Genomic DNA, 14,057 nt, shown 5'->3' with positions numbered 1-14,057 from the left:
TCTGCAAGTGGGGTTTTCCCATTTGCAGAGGTGCACCGCAAGTGTCCTGCAGGAGCGGGAGCAACAGGGGTCTGACACTGTGGAACGACAGATGACATCTGATTTGCCCAGTGAAGTAGAGCAGCTGCGCTAAAACAAATCCTGGCAGAGCTCATCTGTTTCATTTGGCAACATCTGTTTAGACCCTAACTGTATTTGTGAATCTTCATGAATGAAGGACCAGAAAGGAGAAAGCCAAGGAAGCAAGGACTAGATGGAGTCCTAAACAGGATGCTCAGTCTTTCCAATCCAGATTTAAAACTCTGAGCAATCCCCTGCCCTCAATTTTATTCAAGAAAAACCTCAGCTATTAAATTCTGTTCCTTGTATAGTATTTTTTTTATTTCACACTTCAAAACCTGAACTGAGAAATTTCCCAATTTCACTTTGTTTTCTGTAAGCAGATAGCCCAACAGCAACAGTATGTCAGGGTGACTTTTCTTTTGTCTAGTGACAAAGGCCATATTCCTGTATACCAGGACTCTAGACTTCCCTGTGCAGAGACCAGCTCTTAAGGGTTAGACCTAAAATCAGATGAAGACAAAAACTTCAAGCCAGGCATTCATTCCCCTATATGAGCCTCCATTCTCCATTCATAAGCCATTCAGAACACTGGTATACCAAAATCCACCATGAAGGTATAGGAGGGGATGACACAGCAGTGACAAAGGAGACAAGGTGGCATTGTTATTAGAGTAGCTGGAAGATACAACAATGGAGCACAGCTCTCCAGTTGTTCCTTCTGGCAAGATTCCTCTGAGGTCATCAAGTACAATCATTCTACCAGAGAGAACAATCCAGGAAAGGGTTTCAGGATTTGCAACTTCCCTCACCCAGTGAACATACATACTTCTTGCACATGGCCAAGTGGGCAGGAATCCTGCCCTCTGTAGGCAGAGATGATAGATGATAACCATTGGCCATTTCAGAGAAAGCTCAGTCCTTCTCTCTGGTGAAAAGTCATGTGAGCCTTGACTAAAATTGAATCTAAAAAATAAACAGAATTTGTTCTTAATAGGAACAGTAACTTGCTGCTGTTTTATTTTTCCTACTTTTCCAATGAATTATAAGAAAATAAAATAGGATGTTTGGGTGGGAGGTAAGTTAGACTGTTCATTTTGACTAACAAGTGTTCATTGTATAGAGGCTTTGCTTGGTATAGTCACACAAGAGAACCAATAATAATTCATAACTGATGACTGTTAGCAGTCTCATCAGAAATTATTTACTGGAAATGTTTACTAAAAGTATGAGAATAATGACAGAATAAGTGAATAATGGACAGTCCAGTCCATATTGCTTTGATTTGCAAATATTTTAAGAAGTCGCATAATTCCATGCTGTTCATTGCATTATGAAACTGGTAATTCTACTGACTACAGCTTTTTCTCCTGACATTCCATCAGCTTCATCTGAAGCTCTATCTTGTTTGCCATAAACAGGGGGGTGAAAAATAAACAACAAGAAAAATAATACCTAACACTAGAGTGAAGACAATTATGATGCTCACAGCTTTAGAATGTATTTGATTGATAAACAAAGGCTTCCAAACCAAACATATGTACAATATAACTAAAGTTAAAAGCACACGAACAGTATAATAAACAGAAATATCAACCTTTGTCTTTTTTCCCTTAATGTTAAAATAGGTAAAAGTTAGAATGATTCCAACAATGATTCTGTATAAATATTCCATCCTCTTAGATTTGCAAAACAGTGTATGTTGTTTCAAAATCCAGCAGAAGCTCAAGATCCAAAGAAAAGTTAACAGAATTAAAGAACTTTTGAAATTGAGCACTGTGGTCAGTGCAACACTAAGTATCCATGAGGTCAGTGTGAACAGTTTATAGAAGAAATACATTAACTTGGGAATGACTCCAAGCTGATTTTTATCAGGCAGAGATTTTCATAATGATACCTGATAGTCAACAGTTGCCCAGGAAATACTGCAGAAAGATGTAATGATAGAAATAGCTAAATAAAACATAAAAATAAATGTTACTGTCAAGAAAAACAATTCAAATATTTTTATTAAAATATTCTTTACATTTGAAAGAAACAATTGGTTCAGTGATTTAGGCACTAGTTTAGGACTGGAGAGATTCAGGTGCAATTCCTTTCTTTACCTTAGACTTCCTGTATAACTCTGAACAATTCAATTCTCCTCTATGACTCAGTTCTCTATCTTAAAATGACAATAGTAATACTCCTCTCCTTACAGTGGTGTTGAAATGGTAATTAAATTATAGATTGTGAGGTGTCCAGTTACTGAAAATATATAAGTAGCTTACGTAAATATATTAAGCAAGCAAAAACAAAGTAGACTGCAGTGAAATAGTTCAGTTGCTTACCTCAGTGGTTTTAACTTTCAAACACAATATAATGTTATTGTTAAATGTTACACACTATATTTCTTTCTAAAGTTTCTAAAAAGTCTTAGAATAATAGACTTGCCAATAGAGGAGATTATTTAACTAAATAAAATCGTACTGGAATCTGACTGGGAACATGTTAAAGCGAAGACTTAACTGCTTAGTGGAGATTTCGTTTTCAACTTACAGATTAGAGAGAGAGAGAGAGAGAGAGAGAGAGAGAGACTTACACTGAATGACACTAGTTTTGTCTTCCTCCACCAGTATGTAAATCTGCAGAAGGAGCTGGGATGTCATTTCTAGGAAAATTTTAAATACCCTGAGCATACTAATATCAGTCACTGCATCAATGGCTTGTTTATGAATGTCACTGGTAGGACTTCCAGACAATTTATCTTCACAGCTGCTTTGTTTAAATGCAGCCTGGAAGCCACATTTCAATGCAAAGTAATATCTAGAAAAAGAGAAAACATGGTCAGCATAGGTCTTGTTAACAGCAGAAACTAAATTGTGATTTTTTCCCCCCATATCTTACCAAAATTAAACACACATTGACTAGAATGGAATGACATTTTTCTGATAAATGAATTTGCTGATTTTAATTTCTATAAATGTGACCTACTTCTGAAGTTTGCCTTTGCTATCTTCTCAATTCCCTGTTAGGGTGATCCTTTCATTCACTTTTCCTATACTCAGTAAATATGCAGATGTGAACATACAAATTGGAGATTGGAAATATCCATAGCATGCATTTCTGATGTGCACATCAAGGCTAACTATACACATGCGCAGGGGTGAGGAGGTGGGGTTTGATTAGACTGGTTCCCAGACAGCCACTCTAATTAAAATGGCTCACTGTCACGTGTCTTAAGCTCCTGAACATTTCAAATGGCCATGGGAAACTTTATCTAAAAGCTCATTCAACAAGGTTTACATAAAGTGTCCCTGCAGCCATTTTGAAATGTGCAGGGGCTTAATACATGTGACAGTGAGAGGACGCTGGAGCGTCCTAATTAGAACATGGAACAGACTTGATGAATCAAGTCTTCTCTAATGCGTTCTAATTAGACCGTGAATGAGCATGTCTACAGGCAGCCAGTGACTTACACAACAAGCCTGGGCATACTTTTGAAAGTAAGGCCCTAATTCTTTAAGCTGCTTTTTTCTAAATACCCAGAAAATCTTTCAATTCCAGAAATGACTCTTAGGATACATAGATTTCCTAGGATGACAGATTTCATGACCTGAATGGTATAATATGATTAAACCATATTCTTTGGCAAGTGAGTGCATGCAAATGATTCCTTTGTCTTAAAGCTTAACAAACATTAATTTAGGGGATGGGGAGGGAAACCTAAATGAAATTATACATATGCTGGAACTGGTTTGTTCTGACAGATGTATACTATGGTTTCTGAAGATCTTTTAATGTTCAAGATGTCTGCATTGCCACATGAGAAATCTAGGTCTTATGCCCCATATCAAGTAATTTGTTTTTCAGGTCTAGAAGAGTTGGAAAAGTATACAAAGCTCTAGATAATTAAAAAACTAACTCTTGCTGTACAGGGTAGTCTCACCAGTCCTTCATGGTAAACATGTGACAATGGCCACAGGCAGAGATAGGACTAGAACCCGAACTAACTGCTATCAGTGTAGATTCACTGTCTCCAGTGAAGTGAGCTTCCAAGCCAGCTCCATTTTGGAGGCAAAGAAGAGTGGGGAAAACCTTGCCTATACCCGCAGAGCTCACTCTAGCAGAACAGGGTCTAAGAACTAATTGACTCTACTTCTTGTAGAACTGCTCATCACTCAACAAAGATCTTTCAGATCACGAAAAAGAAAATCCCCTAAGAAGTATCCACTTACACCTCAACTCTGTCACATTCCTCAACTGCTTGTCTGCTGGTCTCTGCCTTTAGGTGGCTACTGACACCTGGTGCACAGATAGTTTCATCATCACTGCTCAATCATCATCACTGGTTAAGTTTCACATATTCTACTTCCATATCCCTGGAACTTACTCTTGTCCTATGAACTTGTTCTGACTCATTTTCTATAGCAGAGGGTGGAAAAACAATCATCTCACTAGGGAATTAGCTCTTATTTTGCCCTCCTTTCTGGTGTTTTGCATCCTAGAGTAAGATTTTTCACATCTGAAGAGATGCAGCTAAATTTTAGCTTAGTGTTTCTCAACAGAGTGTCCCTAAGTTCCAGGACTGTATGGATGGGTGTCATGAGGGTAAAAAGGTGGTCACCCCAGCAACCCAGGATGTCCCATTGTCTCTGATATCGACACTATCAAAGGGGAAGTTTCTGGCTACGTTGACTCTATCCTATTCCCATATGTACCTTAAGTACATCTATGACATCTTCATTGTTTGGACACATGGGAAGGAATCTCTAGTCTGGAGAAATTTCACCAGGACTTTAACAACTTCCATCCCTTCATCATACTAATTCTGGATACTCCATTCAGCAAATTCAATTCCTAGACACTGAAGGTCTGGAATGGCCTCATTGCCACCACACTGTATTGGAAACCAACTGACTGCCACAGCTACCTTCATGACACCAGCTTTCATCCTAAGCACGCCACAAACTCCATCACCTACAGCCAAGTTCTATGTTATAACTTATCTGCTTGGATCCCACCACCCATGATGCATGCTTTAAGGAGCTGGAGCAGGGATTCCTACAATTACATTACAATCCCAAAACTATAGCCACTCAAATCAACAAAGCCAAACTGACCTTGCTCTGACCTGCTACAATACTAACCCTGGGACAAGGGCACAAGAATTTCTTTTGTTGTCACCTACAGACCCAAGCTTGAACAGCTTAGACACATCATTAATGGCCTCCAACTCCTCCTGGAAAAAGACAACTATTTAAAGATAGCTATGGCGGCAAAACTTTAAAAAACAACTTGAACCGAAAATTTCAGAACAAGAAATCATCCACAGATTGGATTGTGTTAAGTAGGTTTAAACAGACACTATGGATTCTCATCCCATTAGCTGAATTAGTTTTTGTGACTTCTTTGTTCCTATGGGTTGATGCTTGTTTGCCTCTCCCAGCCCTGCCCCCTCCCTTCTGTCCTCTCCCTCCCTGCCCTAAATTCTGTAATCAAATAACTGTCTATATTTTATACACTGCTCTGTGCATGTGCTTTCTCAGTATCTGATTTAGTTAATCTATAAGGTGCAGATCTACCCATCCTTTATCCTGGGTCAAGCCAGAGGCCTACTGGTGGTGACAGCCTGCTCTGCTGAAGCTCGTAATATTTCTGTGTTGTAGAGGACTTCAGGGATCTGGATTTTGAATATGGCACCTTTCAGCAGCCTTAAGGATCAAATTCTGTTCCCTGGTTGTGGCACACCCTAGTGTCCTTCAACAGAGGAAAAGGATACAGACAAAAGCTAGAGGTCTGTTCACCCATATGCTTCAGTTCTCTGCTTCCTGTGGTCTTCTGGTCAAGGCTTGGCCAATTTTTCTGCACAAACAAGAGTACAGAAGCTTGCAGCAGCAAAAGCTCTTAGTCCATTGCCCAGAGGCCAGATTCTTTACTGTTCTCCCTAGAAAGACCCCAACAATGCATCTTTGCCACTCAGGCTACACACTAGCTTAATGGCTTGGCCTTAAATCCATGATTTACTCCCAAGTGGAATAGTTTTCTTACATTAGATTGTTGCATATTTATTTTACTGTGTCCTGAGTAATCCTCCGTAAGTAAAAACGTAAACTGTTTGGCAAAACATCTATAACTTTTTCAGGGTATAAAACAGCTAAGTATCCAAAACATCTGGTCCTTGCATCAAAAATATAAACATCTGTACAGTATGTGGTGTTTTTAAGAAAACCTGTTAAGAGTAAGGCAACCTGTTATTCACACACACACTCATCCACAAGATTTTGTAGTTGTCCAAATAGCAAGTAAATTCAAAGCTGTTGCAATGAATATGAGTTCCAGAGCTGAGTTGGGGAGGCAGATGAAGTGTGAGGCAAATGCTAGACATATTGTAAAAAGTAATCTTCCAGAATAAGGGACATGATGGATATCAATGATCCCAACACTTGTAGTGCAGTGTTCACCAGTTACTAATATTTTAGCATACTGTATATGTATATGTCTTTGTTAATCTAGGTACTTCATTTAGTTTCTCTTAATTTGTATCTAAACTGAGTGACATAAATTTACGTGCAAAATCCAGTTACAGAAAGAAAATAGCTCATTATAAAACTGCATGCACAGCTGCCAGGAACACTGGCAGTTTAACATATTTTAAAATAAGTTATTTTCTCTACTATGATTCCTATAATACCTCACTCACATTACTAAAACTGAACTAATCTTTAAAAATATAATTTATGTTTCACTCTTTAGACTTGCTTACATTTTGTATTCACTTTGGACATTGAAAACAGAGTAATCTATGTCTTTTTGTCAGTACTAGTCAATTTGGCTTTATCTCAGTTCTCCAGTATTTGGGATGAAAACTGGAGGAATGGGGTTTTTTCTTAAAACAATTCTAAGTGGAAGGAGAAAGTATAGTAATTAAAAACATTTCTCTTTGCTTTAGATTTTGGCATAGATATAGTATAGATCAGGGGTACTTAAGCCCTGGCTCAAGATCCAGGTCCAGGCCCCGGCACCAGGTCATCCAGCCCAAGAGGCTCCCCATGTGTATAAGAAGAGCCCTGCAGGCTGGCTGTGCATACTAGATTAGGTGTGCAGGGCAGCGCAGGGCTCATTCCTGGTGCGCAGGGCCAGTGGAAGCAGTGCAGAGTCTCAGAACTCCAGTCCTGGCATGTGGGGTCAGGCAGAGGTGGTGCACAGACCCCAGGACGGGGCCTATGAGGCAGTTCTCTGCTGGTGGCCAAGGGAGAAGGAGCCCTCCTAGAGCAAGTGAAGGGAAGAGGCCTGACTAAGTTCTGCTCTGGGTAATGTAAAGAGGCCAAGCACACCTTATGCAGTTTGTATTATGTTAGAGCCCAAGGGCTTATGTTTTGTTTGCCATCTTATAAGTCTGGTGGTTTGAGTGAGGCTATCTGGGGAAGGAGGAGGCCTCATTGGGGGCCCACTGCAATGTGGGGACCCCAGTGCCAGAGAGGGCATGGCATTTGGGGGGCACAGACCTCGGCGCCAGAGAGGGCGCAGAGACAGGGCTGCAGAGACCCCAGTGAGGACAAGGGGCCAAATTATAATGAGGTCTAGGCAAGACAACCCAATACCATCTGCAAGGTTGGAGCCACACACAAAGTCCATAAGGCTAGGGTGCCCCCGAACCACTCATCATGAAACGGGACCTACAAGGGCTCCAGGAACCCATGGGGTTCAGAGAATCCATCAAACCATGTCCAAGAGGACTTAAAGGCAGCCTCCCTATTTTTATATTTCCAGATGTGGTGGGCAAGAACTGAGGATGCCCATTGGGCCAGACTGGCACAGTCAAGGGGCCTTAGGAGATCACAGCCGTCCTTGATGACCCCATCCCATGACACCATGTAAACTTGCAAAGTTCAGATCCACTTTTGTGTTTATTGCTTCTTGGATTTCTAGCCTTCAAACAACTATGATTTTATAGGAAGAGACCAATAAAGAGCAGGTGGAGGGATTTCTGCACCACCATGATAGTGGTATTCATAGTCAAGTTTGCAGATGAGATCACCTAGGAATAGTGAAGGGCAAAAGCATAGCAGGTCAAGGACAGACACCAAAAAAGGAAACTTGACAGGGTCCCTTAACTGCTAATAGATAAGTCCCAGTGTATTTCAAACAGCATAAACCCAGCAAACATATAGATCTGCTGAGTAGATAAAAATTGGTCAAAGTAAAGGGATACTTGGTCCCAAATTTTAATTTGAATTTTATTTAAAAAATCATAATTACCAACACCATTTAAAAATGTAAAGTCATTTTAAAGAAAACAGTCATTTTATTCCCCTTCAGTATCTGAAACATGAGCTTTGCAGTAGAAAGAACAAATAAACAAAAGTAAAACTCACTAAAAAGAGAATGAACTCAGTAAAAAGAGAGGCAAAAGAAAACCATGACATGCACATACAATCACAGAAAGTTTTGCACTTGTTATTAGGCTGTTATTACAGGCATAGGTAAAAAAAATTGTTAGGGATTTTTTAAATTGTTATAAATGTACCCTTCAAAATTGTCTACAGATTTTTACAGAGGGGGTAAGGAATATTTTAATGAAGAATTTCCTTTTATGCAGTATATGCAAAAGAGGGCAAGTGTAGTCCTTCTGATAAGTCCACAGTTTCTCAGCAAAGAAATTTGTAACTTGAAGCATTTATATCCATGGGGATTAAGATCCAGGACCTCAGAATTTTTTACTATGAAATTTTCACATCAGTTTTGAAATGGAGAGTATGCTACTGTGTAGCAGGGTCGAAAACAACCTGTGGTCCACTGGGATTGCAGGTACTGCGCAGTCATGATACTGTACAGTACCAACTGCACAGTCAGAGGGACATGTAGATGCACCCACTATAAAGCACAATCCCCAGTACTCTGTGTAATCTAATTAACTGGTCAACTTGCTCAGTCCCCTCTTCCAGTCTTGGCTTTCTTTTTAGCTACAACATTAGACTTTCAATATTTGTGGATTTCACTTTCATCATAGCTAACCCAACTAGTGATACAAATCAAATTCTTTCCAAATATGACCTAGTATAATTTTTTTTTCCAGTTATATAATGACTTTCTCTCTCTCTCTCTCTCTTTCTCTCTCTCTCTCTGTGTGTGTGTGTGTGTGTGTGTATATATAATATATATATTAGTATCTCTTGTATAAAGAGCATTGTGTCAAATGCAATTGGATTACAGTTGCAGATAAAATAACTGATAAGCAAAATAAAATGAGTACAGTTATATCAAAAGGGAGGAGGACAAATTCACAACTGGGACATTTTCTTAAGCAGAGCTGTGTTTTCTGTCACTAACAGTGATTTTGGTCCTGAAGCTGCATTGCCTTCATAAACTGACCCTGGCAGTTCCAAAGCAAAGCATGTAAAAAGCAGTATGATTTCTTGTCTTAATATTTAAAAATTGGCATTTACCTTATAAGAATTCCACCATGCAAAAAATGAACTAGAAAAGTCCAGGCCAGCTTCCCCAACTCAGGTCTTTCAAAGTCATCTTTAAACCACTCAAAACTGAAAGTCTGGACTACTGTTGATGCAAGGAGCCTAAAAACTAATGTTAATGTACTCCAAAGATATTTTCCCTCACAGAAAAAATTGCTAGCTACAAAGGTATAATATCAGCTACATAAATGAAAAACCCAAGAACTAGCATAAAAAATTACACTTAGTAAATTTCATTGCATGTTAAATTAGTTCTGACTACTTTTCCTTATATGAAGTAACAGAATGAATCATAAAAGTGAATTATTTGCAAAGCTCTTATTCCTAATGATGCAACTTTCTTATGTAGTGTTTTCTACAAAGGGAAAACTACAGTATGTATTGACGAATAGAATCAAAATTTAAAAACTTAAACATTTATGTTCTGGCCTTAAGTACAAAATCAATTCCATGGGTACATGTCTATTTTGGAAAGCATAAATGGAATCTTCTCTTTTAGCTATGCCGATAAAGGCCATTCTTCCTAGTTGCTGGCTCCTAAAATGAAAAATAAACAATGGATCACCAATAATAGCAATAATTCAGAAAATCATCAAGCTTCACACTGCTATTCACATGATCACTTAAAAGGCAAAAAGTGAAAAAATTGTTAGAATTGCTCATGAATGAATGAATAAATACTGCTTACACTGTGTCCCAGGGACACAAATAAGGGGGTGGGGCAAACCGAGAGGAGAGACCCCAAAATCAGAAATTACTTATCAATCCCAGGTTGTCTGACAGAACAATCCCAAGGAGAAAAGCCCACGCGGTTCATCAGCCATGTTCATATACAGCTGAAGCCAGCAGGTGATGTCATGGACACACACCAGCCAGCTGAGTTAAAAGCTGGCACTAACAAGGAGACGGGGAGAGTGGGAGATGCAGCGGAGTCTGTGGCTGCTCTCCACACCGGCAGCAGGCAGCACCAGCAAGTTGAAGGAGACCCCGATCGGGGAAGGATGATCCAGGCAGCAGCGGATGCCCAAAGTCCTCACAGGCTGCACACCCCATGCTCCAGCTGCATAAGGCAGTAGGAGGGGAGATGACCGGGAGAGGAGCAAAGGGAGCTCCCACTGGAGACAGAGGGGGGAGCAGCATTGGGGGACGCAGCCAGGCATTGGCTTCAGGACAGGGAGAGGAGAAGGACTGTGTGCTCTGATCTCCCTCTTTTCCACCTGCCCTCCTTTTTATTTTTGTTGTGTCGTGTTTTCTGGTGTACTACACCGTGTTGTTCTTTTCATTTCATTTTCTTTTTGGTCTTGCTTTGAGCGGTAACCTGGAGCCGCGACATCAGGAGGACAAAATGAGCCACAAGGGCCGCTCACAGGAATTGGGTGTCAGCAGCATCGAGCATGAGGGGAAGAGCTGGAGAAGAGGCTAACGTCCTACAGACCCGAAGTCCATTGGGCAGAAGAAAATAGGACCAGGTACCTGAGAGAGAATGACGAGGAAAAACCATCAAGACTGGAGGGCACGCCGCATTGACAGCAGGTGGCCCAGGCTGGCATATGGAACAGGTGTAGGGGAGGTAGAGCCCCTTGAATATCCATCAGGAAGAACAACTGATCCTGAGGGAACTCCAACGAGACCCCACCACTGAGGTTACATTCAAAGACATGGCAGGCGAGTTCTGCGGTATTCCCTGAAGAGACCGAGGTCCCTACCAGAGGTCACATGAAGCATCGCTGCATCCATCATCAGGCACCTGTGCCAAGGTGGTGCATGAATGGATTTTCGAAGTGAGAAGCTGATATATATATATATCACGCTGAGATATATATATATATCTATATCTCAGCATGTGCCCTTCTTGCTTATATATATATATATATATATATATATATATATATATAAAATAGCCAATTGCCCGTCAAGAATGATGGCGGGGGGAGAAGTGGGTGGGGACAGAGTCCCAGGGCCCCCCCCGTCCACACCTGCTCCCCCTTCCCTCCTGCTGCTTGGGGTCTGGGCCCACTCCCCCTGCTCCCTGCCGCAGCAGTGGGTGAAAGGGAGGACTGGGCCTGGGCCTGGGCCTGGGCCCAGTGCTGGGGAGGACCGGGCCCAAGGGCAGGAAGAAGCTGGGCCACAGCGGCAGGGGGGTATGGGGGAGGAGTGGGCCCAGGCCTGATGGGGGGAAAGAGGCTCACTCCTCCCTTCTCCCCGTAGCTGCTGTGTTGGCTCGGGTCGGGCCCACTGTCTGGTTCCCCCACTGCCGCAGCAGGCTGGCTTTTCCCTCAGCTAAGGCTCCTCCCCACCACGTCAGGCCCACTCAGGTATGGGAGTGGGGGAGGAGTGGGCCCAGGCCTGAGGTGGGGAGGAGGCCTGCTCCTTCCCTCCCCCAGCCGCTAATGCTGCTGCAGCCACGTTGGGCTGAGCCTGCTGTTGTCCTGCCCCACTGTGGTGGGTCAGCTTTTTACCCACTCAGGCCCATTCCCTTCCCCACATTGGGCCCGGACCCACTCCCCTCCCACCCACGTTGGGCCCAGGCCTGCTCCCCTCCCCCCGCATTGGGCCCAGGCAGCCAGTCCTAGCACAACTAAAGCATTACAGACAGACAGATAGATTTAGGCTTTTAGAATATTAGACTATTGTGAAGGAGTGAGAGATTGCAAACAAAAGCCCCAAGGTGCCTTACATGCTGGGCAGGGGAGGTCAGGAAAAGAAAAGCAGCCAGAAGCACCAGACAGGGAAAGTGAAAACAAGCAACACTTAAAGCATGGAGAGCCAAGGGGGCTGCAGCTGGAGACCGGAAGGGAAAAGAAGCAATTGCTACACTTCTGGAGCAGCATCTTGCTCCGGATTGGAGGAGGGAGGCTGCTCTGAGGTATTTCCAGCCCCAGAGAGGGGCAGAGAGGGGTCAATTCCCTGCAAGCTGCAGAGAGAGGAGTGGCTGAACATCCCAGCAGGCAAGTATTGTGAAACTTGCTGGAGGAACCCTGAGGGTGTGACCCTGAGAAGGAGGCAGGCAGAGGCCTGCCCACACAAGGTTTCTGATAATCCCTGGAGCACGGTGACAGCAAAGGATTTGCCCAGCCAAATCCAAATCGCATACGGCCCGCTTCATACACCCCTAATAATTACATACATATACATATGCGATTTGGATTTGGCTGGGCAGGCTTTTGTCATCCCATCTCTGTGCAAAAAACTGGTAGTCAGACCCTGATTAACCTTAGAATTTGCATCCTACGTATAGGGTAGCTGGTAGTGAAGACATTTAAAGATTTCTATTTATGGATTCTTGTGACTTGTATTTTGAGAAGTTCTGACACTTCTATCATTTGCAGAAAATCATTTATATTTGGGGAAAGAGTTAGGCTTTAGATGTAGAAATGGTTGTTCTTTATAGCACAAAATTCTATTCAGCCTCTACTAAATTAGAAAATGCTTAAAACTACTGCATGAAAGAAGCAAGGATTTTTGTGGATGGTATCTTATTGAACTAACTGCATAATTGGGAAAGATTTCACTAATAGCCTTGTATAGACATTCAGTTTCTCCTGGGAAAGCAGCAACTCTTGGGCTTTTTCAGATGTTCAGACTTTTTTTCCCCAAAATTAAAACAGCCACTCCAAGAGAAAAATAACCTGGGAACAGCCAAGATTAAATCACAAGAGAGTTTCTCCTGGGAGAGCAGATATCTGTACATGCTATGGTCTGTGTGTACAGACATTTGAATGCTGAGGCCCCAAAGAGCTTGAGGTTCTGACACTGTGCAGCCAGGCAGGTGCCCTGTGCACATATCTCAGTGTACTTTGCAGGCTCCTTTAGTCTGTTGGCAACAGATGACATAGGGCAGCCATGACTAGTTGATCCAGACTGCCCATGGTCAGCCTGTGTTTCCCTGAAGCACAATATGAGATTGTGAAGGGGATGTGTTCTGCTGGAACAGCAGAATCTAGCAAGCAACACACTGTCCCCCAGGAGAGTCAGGGGAGGGAAGTGTAATGAGGACTATGTTCTTTTCTGAGACAAGTTTCTAGGTAAGTTTCTCTATCAGGAGAACAAACCTGGGAGAATTCTCCCAGATTACTGGAATGTGCGTATGCAGCCAACTTTAAGTCTAGATTCATTATATCCACAGCATTCTTTTCCTCCATCCAGCTAGTTACTTTGTCAGTAGGACATGGAGCAATGGCTTGAAGTTGCAGCAAAGTATATTTAGGATTGATGTCAAGAAAAACTTCTTCACTGGCAGTGGAATAGATGGTCCGGGGAAGTTGTGGATTCTCCATCACTGGAGGTGTTCAGAAAGACATCAGACAGCCACTGGTTGGGGATGATAATAGGCCTTATGTTCTGCTAAGGGTATTTGTCATACTCCTGGGCTGTGCTGGTTGCCCCCTTTCCTCCTTTCCAATACATGTCATGGTGTTTTTAAGCCTTCCTCAGAGACATTGGGTGATGGCTGTAGCCAAAGCTGGGGGGTTTGACTGGGGTGTGCCAATGCTGGTGCTGGGACTTAAAGCCTGAGGTTTCTGGTTAAAAGGCTACACTCAT

At 42.2% G+C, this 14,057-nt stretch overlaps 2 protein-coding genes across 2 annotated transcripts; both read right to left on the bottom strand.

Moving 5' to 3' along the window:
* Nucleotides 1–1,250: 1,250 nt before the first annotated feature.
* LOC109304949 (XK-related protein 9-like) lies at nucleotides 1,251–2,026 on the bottom strand. Its single transcript, XM_019527783.1, is given in 1 exon segment — nucleotides 1,251–2,026. A coding segment is annotated over 1 exon segment (567 nt). The 3' UTR covers nucleotides 1,251–1,459.
* On the bottom strand, nucleotides 1,251–10,454 carry XKR9 (XK related 9). The gene is given in 4 exon segments (XM_019527784.1): nucleotides 1,251–2,865; nucleotides 9,489–9,687; nucleotides 9,690–9,725; nucleotides 9,728–10,454. Coding segments are annotated over 4 exon segments (531 nt in total). The 5' UTR covers nucleotides 9,753–10,454; the 3' UTR covers nucleotides 1,251–2,594.
* Nucleotides 10,455–14,057: the final 3,603 nt, after the last annotated feature.

This window comes from Gavialis gangeticus, unplaced genomic scaffold, assembly GCF_001723915.1.
Source record: "Gavialis gangeticus isolate Ggan-Ray unplaced genomic scaffold, GavGan_comp1, whole genome shotgun sequence".
Classification (NCBI taxonomy): Eukaryota; Metazoa; Chordata; order Crocodylia; family Gavialidae; genus Gavialis; species Gavialis gangeticus.
Note: the sequence above shows the minus strand (reverse complement) of the source record. Positions and strands in the feature narration are given on the sequence as shown.